We start from the raw sequence: 21,411 nt of genomic DNA on the forward strand, positions 1-21,411 counted from the left end.
CTGGGTACTGCTTTCTGACACATTACTAGCTGGAATAAAGACTTCATTTCTTAGCCATTATTGCAGCCATATGACAAAGGTCTGGTCCATGAAATATAAGGGGAAGTAACTAGAATTTCTGGCAAGCCCCTTATAGTAGACACTATTTGTGCCCCATCCAGATTCCTCTAAACCCCTTGAGCCTTGTGAGTCCATCTCCCAGCTGTTGCAGGCTCTGCTGCTAATGGCTCACACCTGTGACCGCACACAGCTGAGACCTGGGTGGTGTAGGCCCCTCTACCCCACCAGCCACAGCCAATGATTGGCTGGTGTGGGAGTATAAAAACCCAGTTCCTTTGCCTCAAGGTGGGCCAAATTCTAAGGTGTAATTTATGCTCCATAAAATAACCTTGTTTGACTTTTCCCTTTTCTCATCCTCAATTCCCTCACACTCCTACTAGTTTTTTCCGGGAACACTTCCTTGATAAATCATTTCCTCTCACATCCTTAGCCCAGAGTCTGTTTCTTAGAGAAACTGACCAAAGACAGTGCCTCAAAAGGAAAGGGACACCCCCTCCCTCCCCCTTTCCTCCATCCTACTACCTAGCGTGTCGATGTGATGGCCAGCACACCAGCAGCCATGTTGAACCTGAGCACTAGGGTTACACCACCAAACTGAAGAGGCCCAACTCCTGGTTGACTTTGTGCAGTCCCCACAGCAACTCTGAATTGCCTACATGCAGTACCTGCAGGGCAGACCTCTTCTACGGGATAGAGTAAAACCTTGTGTGCTTTCGCTACTTTTCAGGGCTTTGTAACATTGAAGGCAAACAAAATTCCTAAGCAATATGTTTCCTTAACAGCTGTGTGGAATTGGGAAAGTTACTCACTCTTTTTGAGCCTGACTTTCTCTAACTTATAGGATTGCTGAAAGAATGAGCAGGTCATGATCTCTTCCCAAACAGACCCTAGGCCCCATGTCCTCCAGGAAAAATGTTCTTACTTAATTGAAGAAGGAGTGATGATTGTTACTTTATCAGCTCGGGAGCTCAGTCTTCATCCATCAGCCTGTGAAATCGACTCACCCTTTGCTGAGTACTCAGCACAACTACATCCCTGTGTATTCAAAGCATGCCTTTTATACATTTTTTTCTTTCTCTTTCTTTCTTTTTCTTTCTTTCTCTCTCTTTCTTTCCTCTCTCTCTTTCTTCCTTCTTTCTTTCTGCACAACTACATCACTATGTATTTAAAGCATGCCTGCCTGCCTGCCTTCCTTCCTTCCTCTCTCTCTCTCTTTTTTTTTTTTTTTTGTGTCTTGCTCTGTCACCCAGGCTGGAGTGCAATGGCATGACCTTGGCTCACTGAAACCTCCACCTCCTGGGTTCAAGCTATTCTCCTGCCTCAGCCTCCCGAGTATTTGGGATTACAGGCGTGCGCCACCACACCTGGCTAATTTTTGTATTTTTAGTGGAGACCAGGTTTCACCATGTTGGCCAGGATGGTCTCAAACTCCTGACTTTAGGTGATCCACCCACCTCGGCCTCCCAAAGTGCTGGGATTACAAGCTTGAGCCACTGCGCCCGGCCCTTTTATACATTTCTTTATACAGCTGCTGTTACTGGGTCATAGTCTGTTAAAGAAATTAAGTCCTCTCAAAATATGTTAGGTTGAGAAATAGTATAGCATGTCTCTATTCCAAATATCAAATATATAACATCTGGAGCCAAAAGGATCAGCAGCTAGAAGGAATAAGACAGGCCTTACTGAGGAAAATGATAAATGTAGCCTAAGTTCAGTTTTTAGATTTTGAGCCCTAAAGAAAGGTTTCATGATTCTGTTGGGAATGGGAGTGGCTTATAGTAAACAGGCAGAGAAATTGAAAGGGGAGGAACCCCACAAGTGAGCAAGATTTAATGAAGAAAATCCATGTTAAGAGAGAAGAGAGATCACAATAAGGTACTATCAATAACTATCACATGATAATAAAAAGGATGGCAGCAGGAGAATAGCAAAGAGGAATGCCAAGCCAGTGCCTGACACACAGTAGGCTGCTGAAATAGTATCTGCTGAAAGAACTGTGAGCAAATGGCCATCAGACAATGGAGAAAAGAATTAGTGAGCTGGAAGATACATGGAGAATCAAATCCACAATATCAAAGTAAGCAAATAGATGAAAACAAAGCAAAAGTACCTAGTAGACTTTTAAAAACACAAATACTCAACTTGAGAATAAAAAGTGTGACAAGATAAAAATGCAGGGATTCTCTGAACTAACATTAAGGAAACATTTGAAGAAAAATTCCCAGGATTGGCTGGGGAAGGTGGCTCACACCTGTAATCCCAGCACTTTGGGAGGCTGAGGCGGGCAGATCACCTGAGGCCAGGAGTTCGAGACCAGCCTGGCCAACATGGTGAAACCCTGTCTATACTAAAAATACAAAAAATTAGCCAGGTGTGGCGGTGGGTGCCTGTAATCACAGCTACTCAATAGGCTGAGGCAGGAGAATTGCTTGAACCTGGGAGGGTGAGACTGCAGTGAGCTGAGATCGCACCATTGTACTCCAGCCTGGGCAACAAGAGAGAAACTTCGTTTAAAAAAAAAAAAAAAAAAGCCAGGTGCAGTGGCTCACGCCTGTAATCCCAGCACTTTGGGAGGTCAAGGTGGGCGGATGACGAGGTCAGGAGATCGAGACCATCCTGGCTAACATGGTGAAACCCCATCTCTATTAAAAATACAAAAAATTAGCCAGGCGTGGTGGTGGATGCCTGTAGTCCCAGCTACTCGGGAGGCTGAGGCAGGAGAATGGAGTGAATCCGGGAAGCAGAGCTTGCAGTGAGCGGAGATCACGCCACTGCACTCCAGCCTGGCAACAGAGTCAGACTCTGTCTCTAAAAAATAAAAAAAATAAAAATAAAAAATCCCCAGAATACAAAAACAATTGATCAAGGCATTAACTGCTCACAGAGTACCTTCCAAAACAATTCCAGAAAGAGAGACGCTCAGACAATATTTTCTTTTTCCAGGAGGTACGCTGTTAGTTGTCTACACAATATTGTTGCTACACAATATTGACTTCCCTTCTGTCTCAATAAAGAAACCCTAGCTGCATTTGAGATAGCATTGAGCTCACGTGCAAATGGGGGTTGGGGGACAATCTGACATGGTTCGCGCCAATGAGTTGTTGGAATTTTCCCAGAAAGTTCTTTTCAGCTGGCACACACCTTTTACCTCTTTCCTTCCCTCTTCCTGTCTTGATAGTGCTTACAATTTCTGTTTTATGAGCAAAAGAGAGACAGAGCCACCATCTAAGCCTGGCAGAACAGAAAGACAGAAGGTTCTGGAACTCTGGTGGCCTTGTGGGACTATTAGATCAGCCCTGAACCACAGACCTCTGAACTTCTTGCTATATGAGAAAAATAAATTTCTATGTGTTTAAATCATTGGTATTGGGGTTTCCTACTACATGCAGTCCAATGCAACCTGCAGTCAATATGCTTGTCGCTTTGAAGAAGCAGTACTACAGGCAACAAAAAGGAACACTACTACCTTGAGACCTAAGTACCAGTAAAAGTGGCTAAAGAGTTAGGAGTAAGAAAAGCACCAGACAGAAAACACAGAAGAAATAGGTAACAAATGTGGTGTTATTTTCTCTTTCCTCCAACTCCACTAAGTGTTAAATGGGGCATCATTTTCAGACCACATAGGAAAAGTCATTCTCTCAAAGGTTCATTATTTTGCCTTTACTTTCTGTCTGAAGGCACAAGCAAAGCTTGAGGAGATCCAATGGGGTTTAAGTGAATGATGAACCAAAGCCTAAAGGTCCAGAGGCACGAGAAGAATGAAACTACAGAGAAAGATGGGGAGATCAAAAAAGATAAGTCTAGACCTGGTGGCTCATGCCTACAATCCCAGCACTTTGGGAGGTCAAGGTGGGCAGATCATCTGAGGTCAGTAGTTCAAGACCAGCCTGGGCAACATGGGGAAACCCTGTCTCTACTAAAAAAAAAAATACAAAAATTAGCCGGGCATGGTGGTGTACACCTGTAATCCCAGCTACTCAGGAGGCTGAGGCAGGAGAATCACTGGAAACTGGGAGGTGGAGATTGCAGTGAGCCGAAATTGTGCCACTGCACTCCAGCCTGGGCAACAGAGCCAGACTCTGTTTCAAAAAAAGAAAAGTCCATAAACCACTAGAGAGGTTAAAGAGGTCATGGACTCTCAGTTAAAAGATGTGATGATACAAGGTAGATTCCAAGATGTAAAAATGTCGTTTAAAGAAGCATTTCCAGAGAACAAGATACAACAAGGACCTGGGAGGCACGGAGGCTGGAGGAAATGGGTTGAACCCCAGGCTGAACGATTCTGTATCACCAATAAACCGAGGTCTCAATTTTATTTATAAACATAAAGAATAGTGGTAGAAATGGTTTTTATCCTCAGATAGTTTAGATATGATTTCATTCTGATCACATTTAAATGACAAAAAGAACATCTAAGCCATCATAATAAAAATATAGAATTGAAAACAGACTTAAAAAATAAGAAAAATAGGATGAAGGAGGATAATACCAATGAAACCAAATATTAAGTCCACCAAATTTCCCTAAAAAGATAAAATAAAATTTAAAAATATAAAATAAAATAATAAAATAAAAATACAAAAATGTGTTAAGTGGTTAATTTTAAAAAATTACTAAAGATTACAACTAAAGAGATGGTCTAAAAGTCAGCAAGTATCTGCTAATATGATGCAGAAATTTAATCTTATCTCAGTTTAAAAATAGGTATTAGCATATAAAGCAGAGGTAAATAAAGGCAATACTATTATAATGAAATAGTAATAAAAATTATGCAAGTGATAAAAGCAATAGCACTGAATTTATATTCCCATAAACATACAATGAAATGCCATTTTGGATGTGTTTTCTGTTTGGAGGGTGGTTGTAGATGTTTCCTCCAGGTCCAAAATTCAGTAACATAAGAGAAAAACCAACTGAAATATATACAGACACTAGGATATACAGAAATAACAAATAAAAAGGAGAAATCTGCAAAATGCATCTTCTCAAATCATTGTGTGATAATTTTAGAAATAAGTCAAAACATCACTATGTAGCCAATCTCACAAAACCTTTTTAAAAGCAATCATTTAAAATAACATTTGAGATGAGTTAAAGAGCTAAACAGAGAATGGATAAGAATCTTTATCTCAACCATGGAGGGGACCTGAATTTATGAAAAGCTATAGAAAAAATGCTGCTGGTCAAAATGAGTGTATTTGGCTCTATAAAAATCTTTTCTACATACCAAAAAATTTAAGCCAATAAAAAAGTGGCTGAACAAGATAAATATTTTAGACATATAAATATATCAAGTTCTTCTGCTCTGAAACAATCAAATAGATAAAAACTTGAGGCCAGGCATGGCTCATGCCTGTAATCCCAGCACCTTGGGAGGCCAAGGCGGGCGGATCACGAGGTCAGGAGTTCGAGACCAGCCTGGCCAATATGGTGACACCCTGTTTCTATCAAAAATACAAAAATTAGCCAGGTGTGGTGGTGCGTGCCTGTAGTCCCAGCTACTCGGGAGACTAAGGTGGAAGAATCACTTGAACCCGGGCTGGCGGAGGTTGCAGTGAGCCAAGATTGCGCCACCGCACTCCAGCCTGGGCTCCGTCTGCCCCACAAAAAAACAAAAAAACTTGGTCGGGAGCAGTGGCTCACACTTGTAATCCCAGCACTTTGGGTGGCCAAGGTGGGCGGACCACCTGAGGTCAGGAGTTTGAGACCAGCCTGGCCAACATGGTGAAATCCCATCTCTATTTTGTAATAATAGAAAAATTAGCTTGGTGTGGTGGCACGTGCCAGTGATCCCAGCTACTCCGGAGGCTGAGGCAGGAGAATTGCTTGAACCCGGGAGACAGAGGTTGCAGTGAGCCGAGATCGTGCCACTGCACTCCAGCCTGGGCGACAGAGTGAGACTCTGTCTCCAGAAAAAAAAACAAAAACAAAAACAAAAACAAAAAACCACAACAACTTGAGGAGTCCTCTTGGCCCTCGAGGCAGCCCTTAAAATACCATGAACCCCAAGGGTTCCGTGGAGCACAGTTTGAAAACCACAGCCCTGGTTAATCTTCAGGGCCCAAGCCTTGTGATCTTCATCAGCTGCTTAAAAGGAGGGAAGACCCAAGACACAGAGAACTTTGGTGCCAACACGCCAATAGCTAATAGGCAAAGTCAGGAAGTGACTTCTGGGATCAAATATGTCTGAACTGGAGGTGAAAGTCGTGGGGGCGGGTACCCCTCGTCATGGTGATGGCAGAGAGGTTGCAGCTTTGAGAGGACTGCCGGTGGGAGGCAGAAGTCTCTGTTTACATGGACTCCTGGGCGGTAGGCAGCACGCTACCCAAACCTTACACCATCAGCCTCCCCTGAGATTCTGCTAACCAGACCACTTCTGTCTTCTTAGACTATCCCAGGTCACCTAAGGGCCACCACACTGTAAAAGAGACCACACACGGTCACTTTAACTGGCGATTCTTCCCACAACAAGGACCCCAAAGGCAGAAAAGGCAAAGAAGTGGTGGTTCGGAGTGTAAGGTTTGAAGGGAGATGCCACACTGCTTCCAGCTGGGTGGCTTCAGACGGAGCACAGAAGCTCTTGGAGCCTCGGGATCCTTGTCTGCAACATGAGACTATTAATAGTACCGATCTTATGGGGTTGTTGTTAGAACTAAATGTATACAAAGATGTGCACTGTGTTTAACCGTGGTGAAATCCAAAATTTTATACTTTTATTATATGCAATAGTAAAAAAAAAAAAATCACATATAACCCCCAAGTCCAACTCTTTGAGTATAGTTAAACCATTCTGCATTCATATAAACATGTGGAATTCTTGAGAAAGTGTATAGGAAATAATGTGAAAAAGGTAATAGTCCATACATACTTACAGATTTCAATAACTATGTGCAGTCGCAGAAATCAGAAGAGTTTAGGAGGACGTAACTGCCCTTAGTTCCTTTTAGAAATAAGTGCATGCAAGGTTCACCCTCTGTGAACAAGCGTCCTTTAAGTGAACTATAAAAAGCAAGCTCTGCTATACTCAAGAGCGATGCTATGTGCTCCCTGTCCTCCCTCCCAAAGATAAGGAAGCCCAGAGCTCATAATCATCAAAGCTTGAACTGGGGGACTCCACCCATCAGACCTGTCTGGCCAGCGCAATGCTGTTTCAAAGTGAGAATCTGAATGCCTGTGTTGGGGCTGCTCTCTCCAAGGCACAAGGCCCTACTGCTCCCTAATGTCCTACACCCCGTTACACTCATTTATATTCACGGTCTGACCCCTGAGTTCACGGATTACAGTGTTTCCCTTTCAAGGAGAGGCGATCAGCTGAGAGACACAGGAGAGCTGATTAGAGAATGGGAAAAATAAACCCTGAGCACCTAATTAGGCTTATAAAGATGACTCTCTGGCCAAAGGAAGATGCAGTAGGTGTGCTGAAGGTCCTGGTAAGATGTCTGGCAACTCACATCAGCTGAACCGAAAGAGGCAGAAGGCTGGAGGATGAAGGGAGGGCCGTGTTGTGACAGAGGTGTCTTCTGATGAGGTGATTTTCCCCACCGTCCTCGGCAGGACTGCGTGCTTCTGGGTCTGAACACAGAAATGTCCCCCTCTAATGGCTGAGATGTTCCCCAGGTGTAAAGTCATTAATGACTTTAATTAGTGATCACCATCTTCCCCCACTCTTCTCTCCTTTTTTTTTTTGAGACGTAGTCTCACTTTGTCGCCCAGGCTGGAGTGCAGTGGTGCGACCTTGGCTCACTGCAACCTCCGCCTTCCAGGTTCAGGTGATTCTCCTGCCTCAGCCTCCCGAGTAGCTGGGACTACAGGCATGCACCACCATGCCCAGCTAATTTTTTGTATTTTTAGTAGAGACAGGGTTTCACCACGTTGGCCAGGATGGTCTTGATCTCCTGACCTCGTGGATCTGCCCACCTTGGCCTCCCAATTCTCTCCTTCCTTCTAAGAGGAAAAGATTGTTGCTTGCAGGGTCAACTACCAGGACTGTCCTTTACTATCGGGAATCCAGGAAATATGCTGAGAGAAAGCTAAATGATGTTGCAGAAGTGAAGTCAATACTGATAATAGGGAGCAGAGAGAGATGTGGGGAGACGGGACCGGGAGGGACAGAAAGACAGCTGATGATTGGGAGAAACTTGGGGAGGAGTTTAGGGAAAAGAGGTTCCAGAACTCCTTTGAGATATGAGAGACTGGGAGAGGAGAAAAGGAAGAAGTTTCCTTTGTGTTATAAATTGGAGACTCAAGTTTCTTTTAAGATGCAAGCAAAAATCAAATTTACTTTTCATTACTTTTGGCTAACAGACCATGCTTCTTTCGAAAGAAGACAGCTTCTTGGACAGGACCCCAAGGAGCCCAAGAATTATTTGGGTTAACGCTCAAACCAAACCCATCTCTCCTTCATAGAGAAAGGGATAGATGGAAAGAGAGAACTGGACGGAATTTAGTATAAAAGAAAAGGAAGCCGGTCTATTTTATAATATAAACAAGAATTTCTAATGCAACAGGCTAAGATGAGCATATATGAATACTAAATGCTGGGCAATGGAGAGTGAGGGCTATGTCCTGCAACACAGCTCTAATTTCCAGATACTGAAATGTTCCCAGCAGGAAACAAATAATTGAACAAATCCAGGATTCTCAGAATGGATTGTCTGAGATTCCCCATGAAATTTTAGAAGCTGGAAGAGGTATGGCCGTCTCACCCTACCCTGAGTGGAGGTAAGCTCTCACCCAGCTACTCTTCCTGTTTTCTCATTCCCTACGACCGCACATTGCTCCTCAGCTATAATTCCAAACGCACCTGCCATTGTTCGCATGAAACAATACATTAAAGTGCTTTAAAAGCCACTGCTATAACTGGAAACGGAGAGTAGCAAAAATATTGAACAAAAGCTTGCATTCTGACGGAATCTGGATGGAAAAAGATTTAAGCACAAAGACAACGGGAGAAAGCACGAGGAAAGGCCTGAAATATGAAACTGAATTGAAATGAAAAACATTTCTCTAAGTAATAAATAATAAGTTATAGACATTGAACAGAGAATAAAGGATGAAAAATATGACACATTTAGTCTTTAGACAGGGTCGAAATCCTTAAACTATAAAGCACACAGACACTTTGATTAACACAGCATCCCTCCTGCTCCCAGCAGAAAAATGGGGGAAGAATTAGTTGATTCAGAGAATATGAACTATAAGTATTTTTTAATCAACATTTTGAATCAATCAACTTTAATAGAAATCAGAGATATTAATCATAAAGAGATTCATTTTTGCCTAATTACAACAATCTGCTCATGTTATAATGGTTATATAGAAAGCAATAAGATGCAAAATACATTTCAGTGATTTTAAGATACACCTTTCCCCCAAATTTTAATATCTCTGAAATCGAGATGCATCCCACAACAGGTAGCATGTCAGAATTTAATTGGCAGTGTTTCTTTCTTGATGGTACATAAAATAATGATGCAGCTTAGATTTTAAAAATAGCACTTTAGGTTCAATATAATACGTATAATACGATTTCCCAGACTATTTACAGTGTTTGTTGTTGGTTGGTAGAATTATGGATGATTTCTACTTTTTTTATACTTTCCCATATTATTTCCAGTCTTCCAAAATTAATATATATTTATTTTGTCACTAGACACTAAAAAAACAAAACTTGGTTCTAATTCTAACTCTGCCACTTTATAGCTGTGTGGTCTTAAGCGAGATATTTATGCTGTCTGCACCTCAGGGTCCTCACTTGCAAAATAGAATTAGTAATAACTTCCCTGCCTATCCCGTAAGGTTTGTGCACAAATGTTTGGTAACGTGTAAAGTGCTCAGTGTATGATTTAAATCTTGACCCATGCATAACATCCATTAATGTATATCATTTAATGCATTCGTGGGATATTTTTATTCTTTCTGAATGCCTCATCTTCTCTGATGTCAGTTTATAACTTTATACTGTAAAATAGTGACTTTCAATATTTTATTGTTTGGACTTGATATACTTTGATTTCAAAAGCTCTTTCCTCGGCCTTGTTCCTATGAGAAAAAAAAAAAAAAAAAAGATTCCCGGGCCGGGCACGGTGGCTCACGCCTGTAATCCCAGCACTTTGGGAGGCCGAGGCGGGCGGATCACGAGGTCAGGAGATCGAGACCATCCTGGCTAAAACAGTGAAACCCCGTCTCTACTAAAAATACAAAAAATTAGCCGGGCGTGGTGGCGGGCGGCTGTAGTCCCAGCTACTCGGGAGGCTGAGGCAGGAGAATGGCGTGAACCCGGGAGGCGGAGCTTGCAGTGAGCTGAGATTGCGCCACTGCACTCCAGCCTGGGCGACAGAGCGAGACTCCATCTCAAAACAAACAAACAAACAAACAAACAAAAAGATTCCCAAAGCAAGATTTAGTTTAGCACCACGTGGATTTCACACTGACCAGGGCCAACCAGACACCTACCAGCTGAGCCCCAGAATCCCATGGGGGTCTTGTAGAGTACAGCCATGCAGAGCCAATCATGGGCCACACCCCGGGCCAGAAAAGGGCACCTGCATAATTATCTCTGTTTAATAAAAATGAATAGGGCTGGGCACAGTGGGTCATGCCTATAATCTCAGCACTTTGGGAGGCCGAGGTGGGCAGATCACGAGGTCAGGAGTTTGAGACCAGCCTGACCAACATGGTGAAACCTCATCTCTACTAAAAATACAAAAATTAGCTGGGTGTGGTGGCGGGCACCTGTAATCCCAGCTAATCAGGAGGCTGAGGTAGGAGAATCGCTTGAACCCGGGAGGCAGAAGTTGCAGTGAGCCAAGATCGCACCATTGCACTCTAGCCTCAGTGACAAAGCAAAACTCCGTTTCAAAAAAAAAAAAAAAAGAATAAAAACTGTTGTTGAGAATCTAGTCACATATGAGGCGAGGCTGAGCCTCTCCATCTGAGCATCTCGGGTCCTCATGAGCCGGGTCATCTTCTCAGCCTGAGCCCGGCGCATCCCTGCATCTGGATGGTGTGTAATGAACCTGCCCTCAGTGCACTTGACTTCCAGCTGGCGAGGAGGTCATAAGACAGCAGGTGAGCTCACCTCCTCACCATACCTGCCTGGCCACCAGTTTGTCTATGTTCTAAAGCATGGGAAGGCTTGTCCTAGTCAGCAACATCACAACATGAACAGCCCTCTAGACTCTAGATTTCTCAAACTTCAATGTGCCCAGGACTCACCTGGGTGTCTTATTAAAGCATAGACTTTGATTCTGTTGGTCTGGGGTTGACCTGAGAGTCTGCATTTCTTTTCTTTTTTTTGCTTGAGACAGGGTCTTGCCCTATTGCCCAGGCTGGAGTGCAGTGGCATGATCATGGCTCACTGCAGCCTCAACCTCAACCTCCTGGGCTCAAGTGATCCTCCCACCTCAGCCCGCCAAGTAGCTGGGACTACAGGCCTGCACCACCACACCCAGCTAATTTTTTCTATTTTTTTGTAGAGATGGGGTTTTGTCATGTTGGCCAGGCTGGTTTCGAACTCCTGGCCTCAAGCAATCCATCCACCTCCGCCTCCCAAAGTGCTGAGATTACAGGCATGAGCCACCGCGCTGGGCCCAACATGTGCTTTTTTAGACTGGAAGAAACATTTCTTCTGCAACTTGCCACAAAGGGGATGGAATAATGTTTCCCTGACCCTTTGAAGTACAGGGTGGTGATTCTGTGACTTGATTTGGCCAAGGACGTGGGAGTGGAAGGGACCTGTGCTACTTCCAGGTGGTGGTGGCCATTTAATCATTGGTGCTCACTCTTCAGCTCTTTCTTCCCCTTCCAGAGCAATCCTGGAAGCATGTGCTGAGGAAGAGGAGCCAAGAGACAGAAGAGGCTGAAGCGCTGGGGCAACACAGAGACAACTGCCCTGCAGCATCGCCAGCGCCCACAGTGAACTCGGTGTGGGTAAGAAGTACACTTTCATTACATTAAGCTACTGAGATTTTGGGAGTAGCTTGTTACTGCAGCAAAACCTAAGCCTTCCCCAACTCTGTCAAATGCAGAGTGCCTCAAACCCTTTGGGGACAGAAGCTATCTACAGATACACCAGCAAACACGGGGACAAGCTCCTAACAAAAGCTGGTTTCAGAGAAAAGATATTCACAGAAGATCATTTACAAGACATACTGTCATTCTACTTTTCTGAGGACTTCAAGTTTATCCCTGTTTCATGTCTGATCTCCAGCCTTTTTCAGAATCAACATTTCTGAATTGTGTTTTAATACTCTGCCCTGAGGTTTTCTTTACTGCAGTCAAATATACTTAACATATTTATCATTTTAGCCATTTAAAAGTGTACAATTCAATAGCATTAAATATAATTGCAATGTTGTGCAACCATCACCACTATCTATACCCAAAATGTTTTCAGTATCCCAAACTGAAAGCACCCGTTAAACAATAACTCCCACTTCTGGCCTTCCCTCAGCCCCTGGTAACCTCTATTTTAATTTATCTCTATGAATTTGCCTATTCTAGGTACCTCATATAAATGGAATCATACAATATTTGTCCTTCTGTGTCTGGCTTATTTTACTAAGCATAATTATTTTCAAGGTCCATCTGTGTTATAGCATATATCAAAATTCATTCCTTTTTGTTTTTTTCTTGAGATGGTCTCACTGTGTCACTCAGGCTGGAGTGCTGTGGTGTGATCTCAGCTCACTGCGACCTCTGCCTCCCAGGTTCTAGCAATTCTCCTGCCTCAGCCTCCCGAGTAGCTGGAACTACAGGCATGTGCCACCACACCCAGCTAATTTGTTTATTTTCAGTAGAGACGGGGTTTCACCATATTGGCCAGGCTGGTCTCAAACTCCTGACCTCGTGATCCACCTGCCTTGGCCTCCCAAAGTGTTGGGATTACAGGCGTGAGCCACCCTGCTTGGCCAATTTCATTCCTTTTTTTTGGCTGAATCATATTCCATTGTATGTAGCCCACATTTGGTTTATTCATTCATCTGTTGATGGACACTTGGGTTGTTTGGATATTGTAAATAATGCTGCTATGAACACTGATGTACAAATATCTGTTTGAATCCCTACTTTTGATTTTTTTTGGCTATATACCTAGAAATGGAATTACTGGGTCATAAAGTAGTCCTATGTTTAACCTGTAGAGAAACTGGCAAAGTGTTTTCCACTCTAAGCTTTGACTTTTAAGTCAAAGGTCTCAATTAGATAACAGCTACATGAAATCCTCAATTGCATTTTCCAGGAAAATATTGTTTGTGAATATCATCTGTTGTCCTACACAATGTCTCCTATATATAATCCCAAAGAGAAAATACTTTTGAGAATTAGGTACTGGGGCCAGGTGTGGTGGCTCATGCCTGTAATCTCAGCATTTTGGGAGGCTGAGGTGGGCGGATCACTTGAGGCCAGGATTTCAAGACCAGCCTGATCAACATGGTGAAGCCCTCTCTCTACTAAAAATACAAAAATTAGCTGGGTGTGGTGGCTTGCACCTGTAATCCCAGCTACTTGGGAGGCCAAGGCAGGAGAATTGCTTGCACCTGGGAGGCACAGATGTTGCAGTGAGCCAAGCTCATGCCGCTGCACTCCATCCTGGGTGGCAAATTGAGACTCCCTCAAAAAATAAAAAAATAAAAAGTGGGTCACACCTGTAATCCCAGCACTTTGGGAGGCTGAGACAGGAGGATCACTTGAGGTCAACAGTTTCAGACCAGCCTGGCCAACATGTCAAAACCCCATCTCTACTAAAAAAAAAAAAAAAAAAATACCAAAATTAGCTGGGCATGGTGGCGCACAACTGTAATCCCAGCTACTTGGGAAGCTGAGGCAGGAGAACTGCTTGAACCCTGGAGGCAGGGGTTGCAGTGAGCCAAGATTGTGCCACTGCAGTCAAGCCTAGGTGACAGAGCAAGACTGTCTCAAAAAAGGAGAATTAGGTACTGGGAAAAGTTTATGTTTCCTCCTTTCTGATATTAATTCTAGTATGGGTCATGACTCTGTCTGCCATGAAGCCTGAAACAAATCTGAAGCTTGCTGGTTCTTTTCCTTCCATGGGATTCCCTACCATTCCTTGGGATCATGTTATCATTTCCTGGCACACTGGCCTGATTTCCAACAGCAGAGCCTATCTTTGCCTGAGGGCTACCCTTGGGCTGTCCATGAAAGAAAATAAGGCCAGAAGTACCTGGGAATTACATCCCTGTGCTCCTTCCTCATCCTCCCCAGACAGCTTTTTAACCAATTCCTGACAGGTGTGGGTATGTAAACATCCCAGCTTTCTTGCGTGGGATATCTGGGTCAGGAGCTTTGCAGTGCTTCCAAGCTTCCATTTGGGATTAGGTACCAATTGCCCACTATGGCACCTGCCTTAATAGCATACCCTGGATTAACTTACTTTCCTTCCTTGATTCACTTTCTCTTGCACCTACCTGTATCCCTTGCTCCTCCCAATAAACTGCTTACACTCAAATTCTTGGCTCAAGGTCTGCTTCTAAGGGAACTCAAACTAAGACAAAATTCCTCTCTAGCAACTTCATAGCTCCACTTGCATTCCATATTTCTGTTCTTCTTTTCCCTGGTTCTGAAGTTTTAATTGTATTTTATGATTATTTTACTGTATACTTTGTCTGCTACCTCAAAGTCTTTGCAGAATAAAGCATGGTGGAATTAATTTTTAGAAGAAAAATACCATCATGTAATGTTACAATAAAAATGCAAGATATAAGTGGTTTATAGAATATAATTCTAATTTTAAAAAATGCATATGTATATAAGTATACGCAGAGGAAAAAGGAGACTAGAAGAAAATGGACCAAAACATTAACAATGGTTAATTTGGATGATATTACTGCATATAACTTGATTTTTTTCTTCTTTATACTTTATTTTACAAAAAAACCTGAACCTTCATCTTTTTCATCTATAACGGGGGAGTGTTATGCCTACCTCATGGAGTTGTGTTGGCTGAAATGAAGTGTGAATGTCACATAGCAATGAGCTGCATTGCACATTCAGGTAATAATCACACAGTATGTGCCTAATATGGGCCTGATAAAGGTTAGCCAGTGCTGTTATTACAACAATTAGTGAAACAATTTAAAAGGAAATGTTACAAATGAGAAATAAAAATCAGCCCACACTTACATAATGTTTTTCACCTTTTAACACGCACGCACTTACAAGAGCTCATTGTCCCTCACAAGAACCCTGTGACAGGGGCAGGCTTAGGCAGAGGGAGGGAGCAGGGGGCAGGACTAATATTCACCAAATAGGTGATGTGCCAGATACCAAGGTGGGCACTTTGTAGATGCCTCAGATGAGAAAAGGATGGGGCTCGGAATAGTTAAGAGGCTTGCCCAAGATACAGAGGCAGGATGAAAAGCTCCCACTCCAGACTCTTTGCCCAGGTTTCTTTCCACTCCTCCATGCCACATTGTCATATTGGTATCTCCAAAGCCCATGTTCCTATATGGCCACCTACCCATGCCACTCTCAGTTCCTGCTACATGGATGCACCTGTCCACACACACACACTCTGCTCCTTCCTGCCTCTGTGCCCACTGGGAGCACCAAGAGATGGTTTTTCATGGTGGTGGGGATGATTCAGCCCTCAAATCTCCCATCAAACCCATCCTAAGTAACCATTCAATCTAAAAAAATCCTGTACTTGCTATGCAAACACAGTAGAGTCAAGGTCACTTCCAAAGTGACACCTCCTAATCAGTTTGTTCATCCCAAGTCTTGCCTATGTGAAGATCCTGGAACTGTCTTCTGAGACGTGGGAGGTGATGTGAGGAGGGGCTTGTGGAACACAGCTAAGAGTCCAGCAGAGAATGTGGGCTCGGGGGGAGAACCATGGGGGTGTTATTCCTCCTTCACCAATCTTGAGCCAATTCTGGTCTGCTGCAAGTTTTCCTGCCTGATACCCAGTTATGGTGGTGCCATCATGGCCTGCTGATGGGCAGTGCCATCTGGGATGGGATGGGGGCTGGGAGCCAGGCACTTCAGATACAGCCTGTGTGTCCCTAATCATACTGGTCCTCTGCCTCACCTCCTATGCATCAGCTGAAGCCCTGGATTCCTGGACTAGCCCTGGGAAGTCTTTCATGATGAATCTGACCTGAAGCCGATCTCTTTTGTCTTTTGTGCTGCTTCTCCTGGCAGAATGTCTATGTAGCACAGCCATGTGTGGGAGCCTCAAGGAGGCTCAACTTGTCACCCCACCCCACCAGCGAGCTCTTCTAGAGTGCACAGGGGCAGTAGCTACAGAGCGCTCAGCACATGCACCCTGGGCTGTTTGCAACTGCCAGCCTTTTTTGCAGCTTGGAGGCCACTTCCTCTCCGTCTAACTTTTCCAAGCTCCCTCCCCTGCTCCAGGTCTCTTTTTGCCCCCCTCAGAATTTATTTCTACAGCATCTTCCCCAACTCCCATTAATCACTTGATTATTCTTCAAGGATGAACAATGTTTAGGGGTGTGGTGCAAAGACTCCCCCAAATCATTTTCCTTCTGCTGGGAAATAAACACAACTGATTATAGCTGTGCTACATCTTTGCTAAAAAATTCTCAATGGCTTCCAGGTGCCTCTAGGTAAGTTCCAGCTCCTCAGTCTGTCAGTGAAGGTCCTACCCCCGCCTCCATCCCATTAGACAGCAGACCTTCCTAGTATTCCTTCCACCACTCCAACCAGCTCATGGGGCCCCTGAATGCGATTCTCTCCTACTCCAGAGTGCAACGCGCTTTCAGTTCCCAAACCCAAGTTACGCCTAACGCGAATTGATTCAGCCCAAAGGTCACTTCCCTGGTTCTTCCTGGTGGAAAATTTTCCATCTTTTGAACCGTCATTGGCACTTTTGCTTCCTCACTTCCAGTCTGGTGTTCTGATTTTTCTCAGTAAGTGTGAAGTCGAGGGCAGAATCTTTTAAAATCTGCACTTCCCCTGACTGACTCAGTTAATGTTTAGTTTCCTGTCCCTATCTGTAAAAGCCTTCTTCCCCATGAACTCAAGCCCCGTCTCCTTCATTAGACTGAAAATCTCCCAGAGCAGAGCGTCTCCAATTTAAGGATCATTCCAATCCTTTGGGGACTTTGTTAACATGCAGATTCTGACTCAGCAGGTCTGCAGAGGAGACTGAGACTGCATTTCTAACAAGCTGCCAGGTGACGCTGAAGCTGCGGGTGCCTGGACCACATTAGAGCGGCGGGCAGGCAATACCACCTGTTGATCAGGCGACAGCTCATGTCAGTGGAGTCGGGCTGGGCGCCCAGATGGATGAATGAAAGGCTGAGAGGGTCGGTCCTGCCCCCCGGAGGAAGTGGAGGCCGCCCGGAGGTTGTCAGCGAGTCCGGCCAGCACACTTACCTATGGTGGAAACGACGGTGCCCACGAAGTAGAAGGCGCCGGTGAAGTCCCAGCGCGGGCGGACGTTGTCCACGCGGATGCCGGCCCGAGTGGCCTCCTCGTAGTGGCGGAGGAAGCCGCGCAGCTCGTCGCGGCTCAGGTTGTGGCCGCGGCTGAAGTTGGCCAGGCGCTCCTCCCAGCGCTGCTTGGCCTGGCGCTCGTGCGCCAGCTCCAGCGCGGAGAAGACTGCGGCGCCGCCCAGCAGGTAGAGCACGATGAGCGCGGCCAGCAGCAGAAAGCGCGCGTTGTCCTCGTTCAGTTGGCCCGGGCCCCAGTTGAAACCCCGGCCGGCCATGGCCGGGCCCCCAGAGGCAGCCCCCAGGCCCACGGCACCGGGCGTCGGCGGAATCTCGTCCACACCCCCGGGAAATAAGGGCCCCGGCGCTCAGCCAGCTCCCGGGCGCCCCACGGCAGGCTCGCCCATGACCGCCAGGCGCTCCCGCAGGCCGCGAGGCTCTCCCGGCCGCCGCCTCAGTAGCTCCTGCGGCGCCAGCTCCCCACGTCCTCCTTGACTCCTAGTTTCAAATCCGCTTTGTCGCCGCCGTTCCCCTCCACTCCCCCTGCTCTCCTCGGAGTTCTCCTTAACGCTGAAGGTCCCGGGGAACCGGCGCAGAGTCCACGTCTGCTTGGCGCTGGGATGCCGGCGCCGTTTCCACCCTGGCTCCCTGACCGGCTCAGATAGGGGAGGGGGCGTGGCGCGTCTTCAGGGCAAGCTCGAGCGAACTCGAGTTTCCGCCAAAGAGAAGGTCGCGGGTTGCGGAGGGGGGGCGGGGTCCGGAGGTCGGCGGGTAAGCAGAGCCCCGGGGTCCTGGTTCCTTTGACTATCGCTTCGCAGGCCGCCGACGGCTAGGACGCGGGTGTCAGTCTGCTAGCTTTGTAGGTGCCTCCCCAGGTAGATCGACGGTGGTGCCTCCTAGTTGTGGTCGTGGTGTCGCGCTGAGCCTGTGGCCTCCCGAGTCACCGAATCGGCTGCCGGGTCTTAGGGATGGAGGGGGTCCAGGGCGGGCGCACGGAGAGAGGGGCTGTGCTGAGCGGCGTCCGAGGTTTGCGGCGTCCGAGGGCTCCGACCTCCGGCCGGGCTCCAACGCTGCGCATCCGTTGGGCGGACGGGCTGGAGAGAGGAGACCAGAAAGGGAGGTTGGAACAGGGGGCGAAGGAAGTTAGGGGCTTCTCCCCCGGGCAGCCTCCCTCGCCTTGACCGTGCCAGAGCGCCCTTGGTCTCTGGATCCTGCGCGGGGGCGTCCTCTGCGCCTACTAGTAGGCTCCGCCCGGACCAAGCGCGCAACGCAAGCCAGCCCCGCTTCCGGAGAGGAGGCCAAATACTGGGGGCTGGAAGGGCCCCGCAGCCAGGAGACCTTGACCTTGGAGGGTTCCATCTCTTCCACCCGGGCTTGGCTGCCTAGTGCGTTCCAGAGTTTTGCCTGGACGCGGGGTCCGCGCAGAAGACATCCCCCACCTCATGCAGAACAGTAGCAAGGCTCTCCAGCAAACCGCCGGGGCCCCCTCCCCAAGACCCCGCCTTGTAGGGGGCGCTGGCGCCGCTGCCGCGCTCGGATCTCACCTTCCGGGGAGCGCCCTCTCCGCGCCGCTCCGTCGGGACTGTTCCCGGGCCTCCTGGCAGCCGCGGCCCTGCCCTGCCAGCCGGCGCGCGGAGAACAGGTCCGCACCGCGCTCTGCCTTCTCAGGCGGGCGCGCTCCGACGCTGCAACAGGTGGAGCCGTGCGGCTGCCAGCTGCGGCGACTCCACCCTGTCGCCCGCCTCCTTGCACGCGGGCCCGCCTCCTGCGCTGGTCTCCGCGGGTGGACGCCTGGCGTTCGAAGGGCCGACCCGGGGCTGCAGTGCTCCCACCAGGGCGCGCAGATCTGGGGAGTGGATGCAGAACCGGCTGGTGGGACGCTCAGCCGGTCCGCGTGGGCCCTCCGGGGCCGGGAGAGGGCGCTCTGCCCCCTCCAGACACATCCCGCCCCCGCCAGCGCACACAGCCCCGCGCGGCCCTCCAGAATCACCCGCCCGGGCGTGTGGGAGCGAATCGGTACGCGGAGAGGAATGGATACGTGGGCATCTTCCCACCTTCCGAGAGAGCGGTCCCAGGCTCAGAGCCCCACACACCACCCTTACGCACCAGGAGCAGAGACAGTAGGGCTAGGAGCCCTGTTGAGTAAAACCGTATGATTTCGAATAAAGAAACACAGCTCTGGCGAGTGCATTTTCATCAGAAACCCTGGTGCTGTTAGCAGTCCTCTCGGCTCTGTTACTCACTCCCCAATGCCCCTCTTTCATCTAGCCTTCTGAGGGGCAAGAGCTTTCGGGGCATCGCGAGAATAGGTGCATGTGTATACACCCAGGGTGAGTACTGCAATTACCTTTTAAATCCATTTTATTATGAAAAATTTCAAACATTCTAAAAAGTTGAAAGAACTTTACAGTGAACACCCGTATACCCACCACCTAGATTCTACAATTAACATGTTACTATACTTGATTTATTAGATATCTACCCGTCCCTCTGTCCATCCATCAACCCATCTTGTTTGGATGCATTTCAGAGTAAGTTGCAGAGCTTGGTACACTTCCGCCCTCATCCACAGTACTTCTACCTGCATATCACTACGTAGGGTTCAATATTTACTTGCAGATTTTTTTTCCTTTTCGAATAAAATTTACATACAATGAATGCACAAATCTTAAGTGTATCATTAGGTGAGTTCTGACAAATGCGTACACCTCTGCAAATCACCTATCCAACCTACCAACCAAACATCACCAACAGGGTCCCCCTAAGTCCCTTCCCTGTAATTCCCCACCCACATTCCTCCAGAGAAAACCACTGTTCAGAATTTTTCTACCATCGATTACTTTCGCTTTTATAGAACTCAGTTTTTTTGTTATAAATCTCCATATAAATGGAATCATGCCGGTATGTACTCTTTTGTGGAAAACATTATGTTTTTGAGATTTACCCATGTTATGTGTCTTAGTAATTCCTTCCTCTTCCTCTTTATTGCTAGTTTTTCATTGTTTGGGTATACCATAGTTTGTTTATTCATTCTCCTCCTATTGACAGAAAGGAGAACTGTTAGAAAATTTTGGTCATCATAAATAAAACTGTTAGGAACATTCTTGCACAACTATGTAGACATATATTTTCATATCTCTTACATAAAGACCTAGGAGTGGAATTGCTGGGTCATAGGGTAGGTATGTATTTTGTTTTATGAGAAACTGCCGGACATTTTCCCAAAGCAGCTGTACTGACAGTGTACAATAGTTCTGGATGCTCCGTATCTTTGTCAACATTTGGCAGTATCAGTCATTTTAATTTTAAAACTACTGGTGGATGTAGCAATATCTCACTGTGGTTTTAATTTGCATTTCCCTGATGTCTAAAAATACTGGTGGATGTAGCGATATCTCACTGTGGTTTTAATTTGCATTTCCCTGATGTCTAATGTGCTTGCTGGCCACTTGTGTACCTTCTCTTGTGAATTTTCTGTTGAAATATTTTGCCCACTTAAAAAATTAGTTTCTCTGTTACTGAATTATAGAGATCTTTTATGTCTGCAGGATACCAGTCCTTTCTCAGATACGTATCTTGCAAATATTTTCTACCTCTGATTTGCCTATTTATTTTCTTAAATATGTTTTCTGTATGTTTGGTGCCCTTTGAGAAATCATTACCTCCTTTAAGGTTGCATAGGTTTTCTGTCTCCCCACACTTTTATATTTGGGTCTATGATCCATTTAAGTTTGTTTCCCTATGGTATGAGGTAAGAGTCAAAGGTCATTTTGTCCAGGTGGATTTCCAGTTATTCCAATGCTATTTGTTGAAAAGATAAATATGGCTGAGTTTCAGGAATTCAATTTGTTCATTATTTGCCCACCCTTATGCTAATACCACAGGATTTACATTACTTACAGCTCTATAGTAGGTCTTTAGTGGGACTATAATTGAG

General features: G+C 46.1%; 1 protein-coding gene across 1 annotated transcript in view; it reads right to left on the reverse strand.

The window, feature by feature from the left end:
• The window catches only part of KCNK13 (potassium two pore domain channel subfamily K member 13), a 125,219-nt gene extending 107,046 nt beyond the window's left edge, over positions 1 to 18,173 (reverse strand). The window contains exon 1 of the mRNA XM_032180513.2: positions 17,419 to 18,173. Within this exon, the coding sequence (XP_032036404.1) occupies positions 17,419 to 17,752 (334 nt within the window). The 5' untranslated portion in view covers positions 17,753 to 18,173. The remainder of the gene's footprint in view (positions 1 to 17,418) is intronic.
• Between the last annotated feature and the right edge of the window lie 3,238 nt (positions 18,174 to 21,411).

This window comes from Hylobates moloch, unplaced genomic scaffold, assembly GCF_009828535.3.
Source record: "Hylobates moloch isolate HMO894 unplaced genomic scaffold, HMol_V3 SCAFFOLD_16, whole genome shotgun sequence".
Taxonomy (NCBI): domain Eukaryota; kingdom Metazoa; phylum Chordata; class Mammalia; order Primates; family Hylobatidae; genus Hylobates; species Hylobates moloch.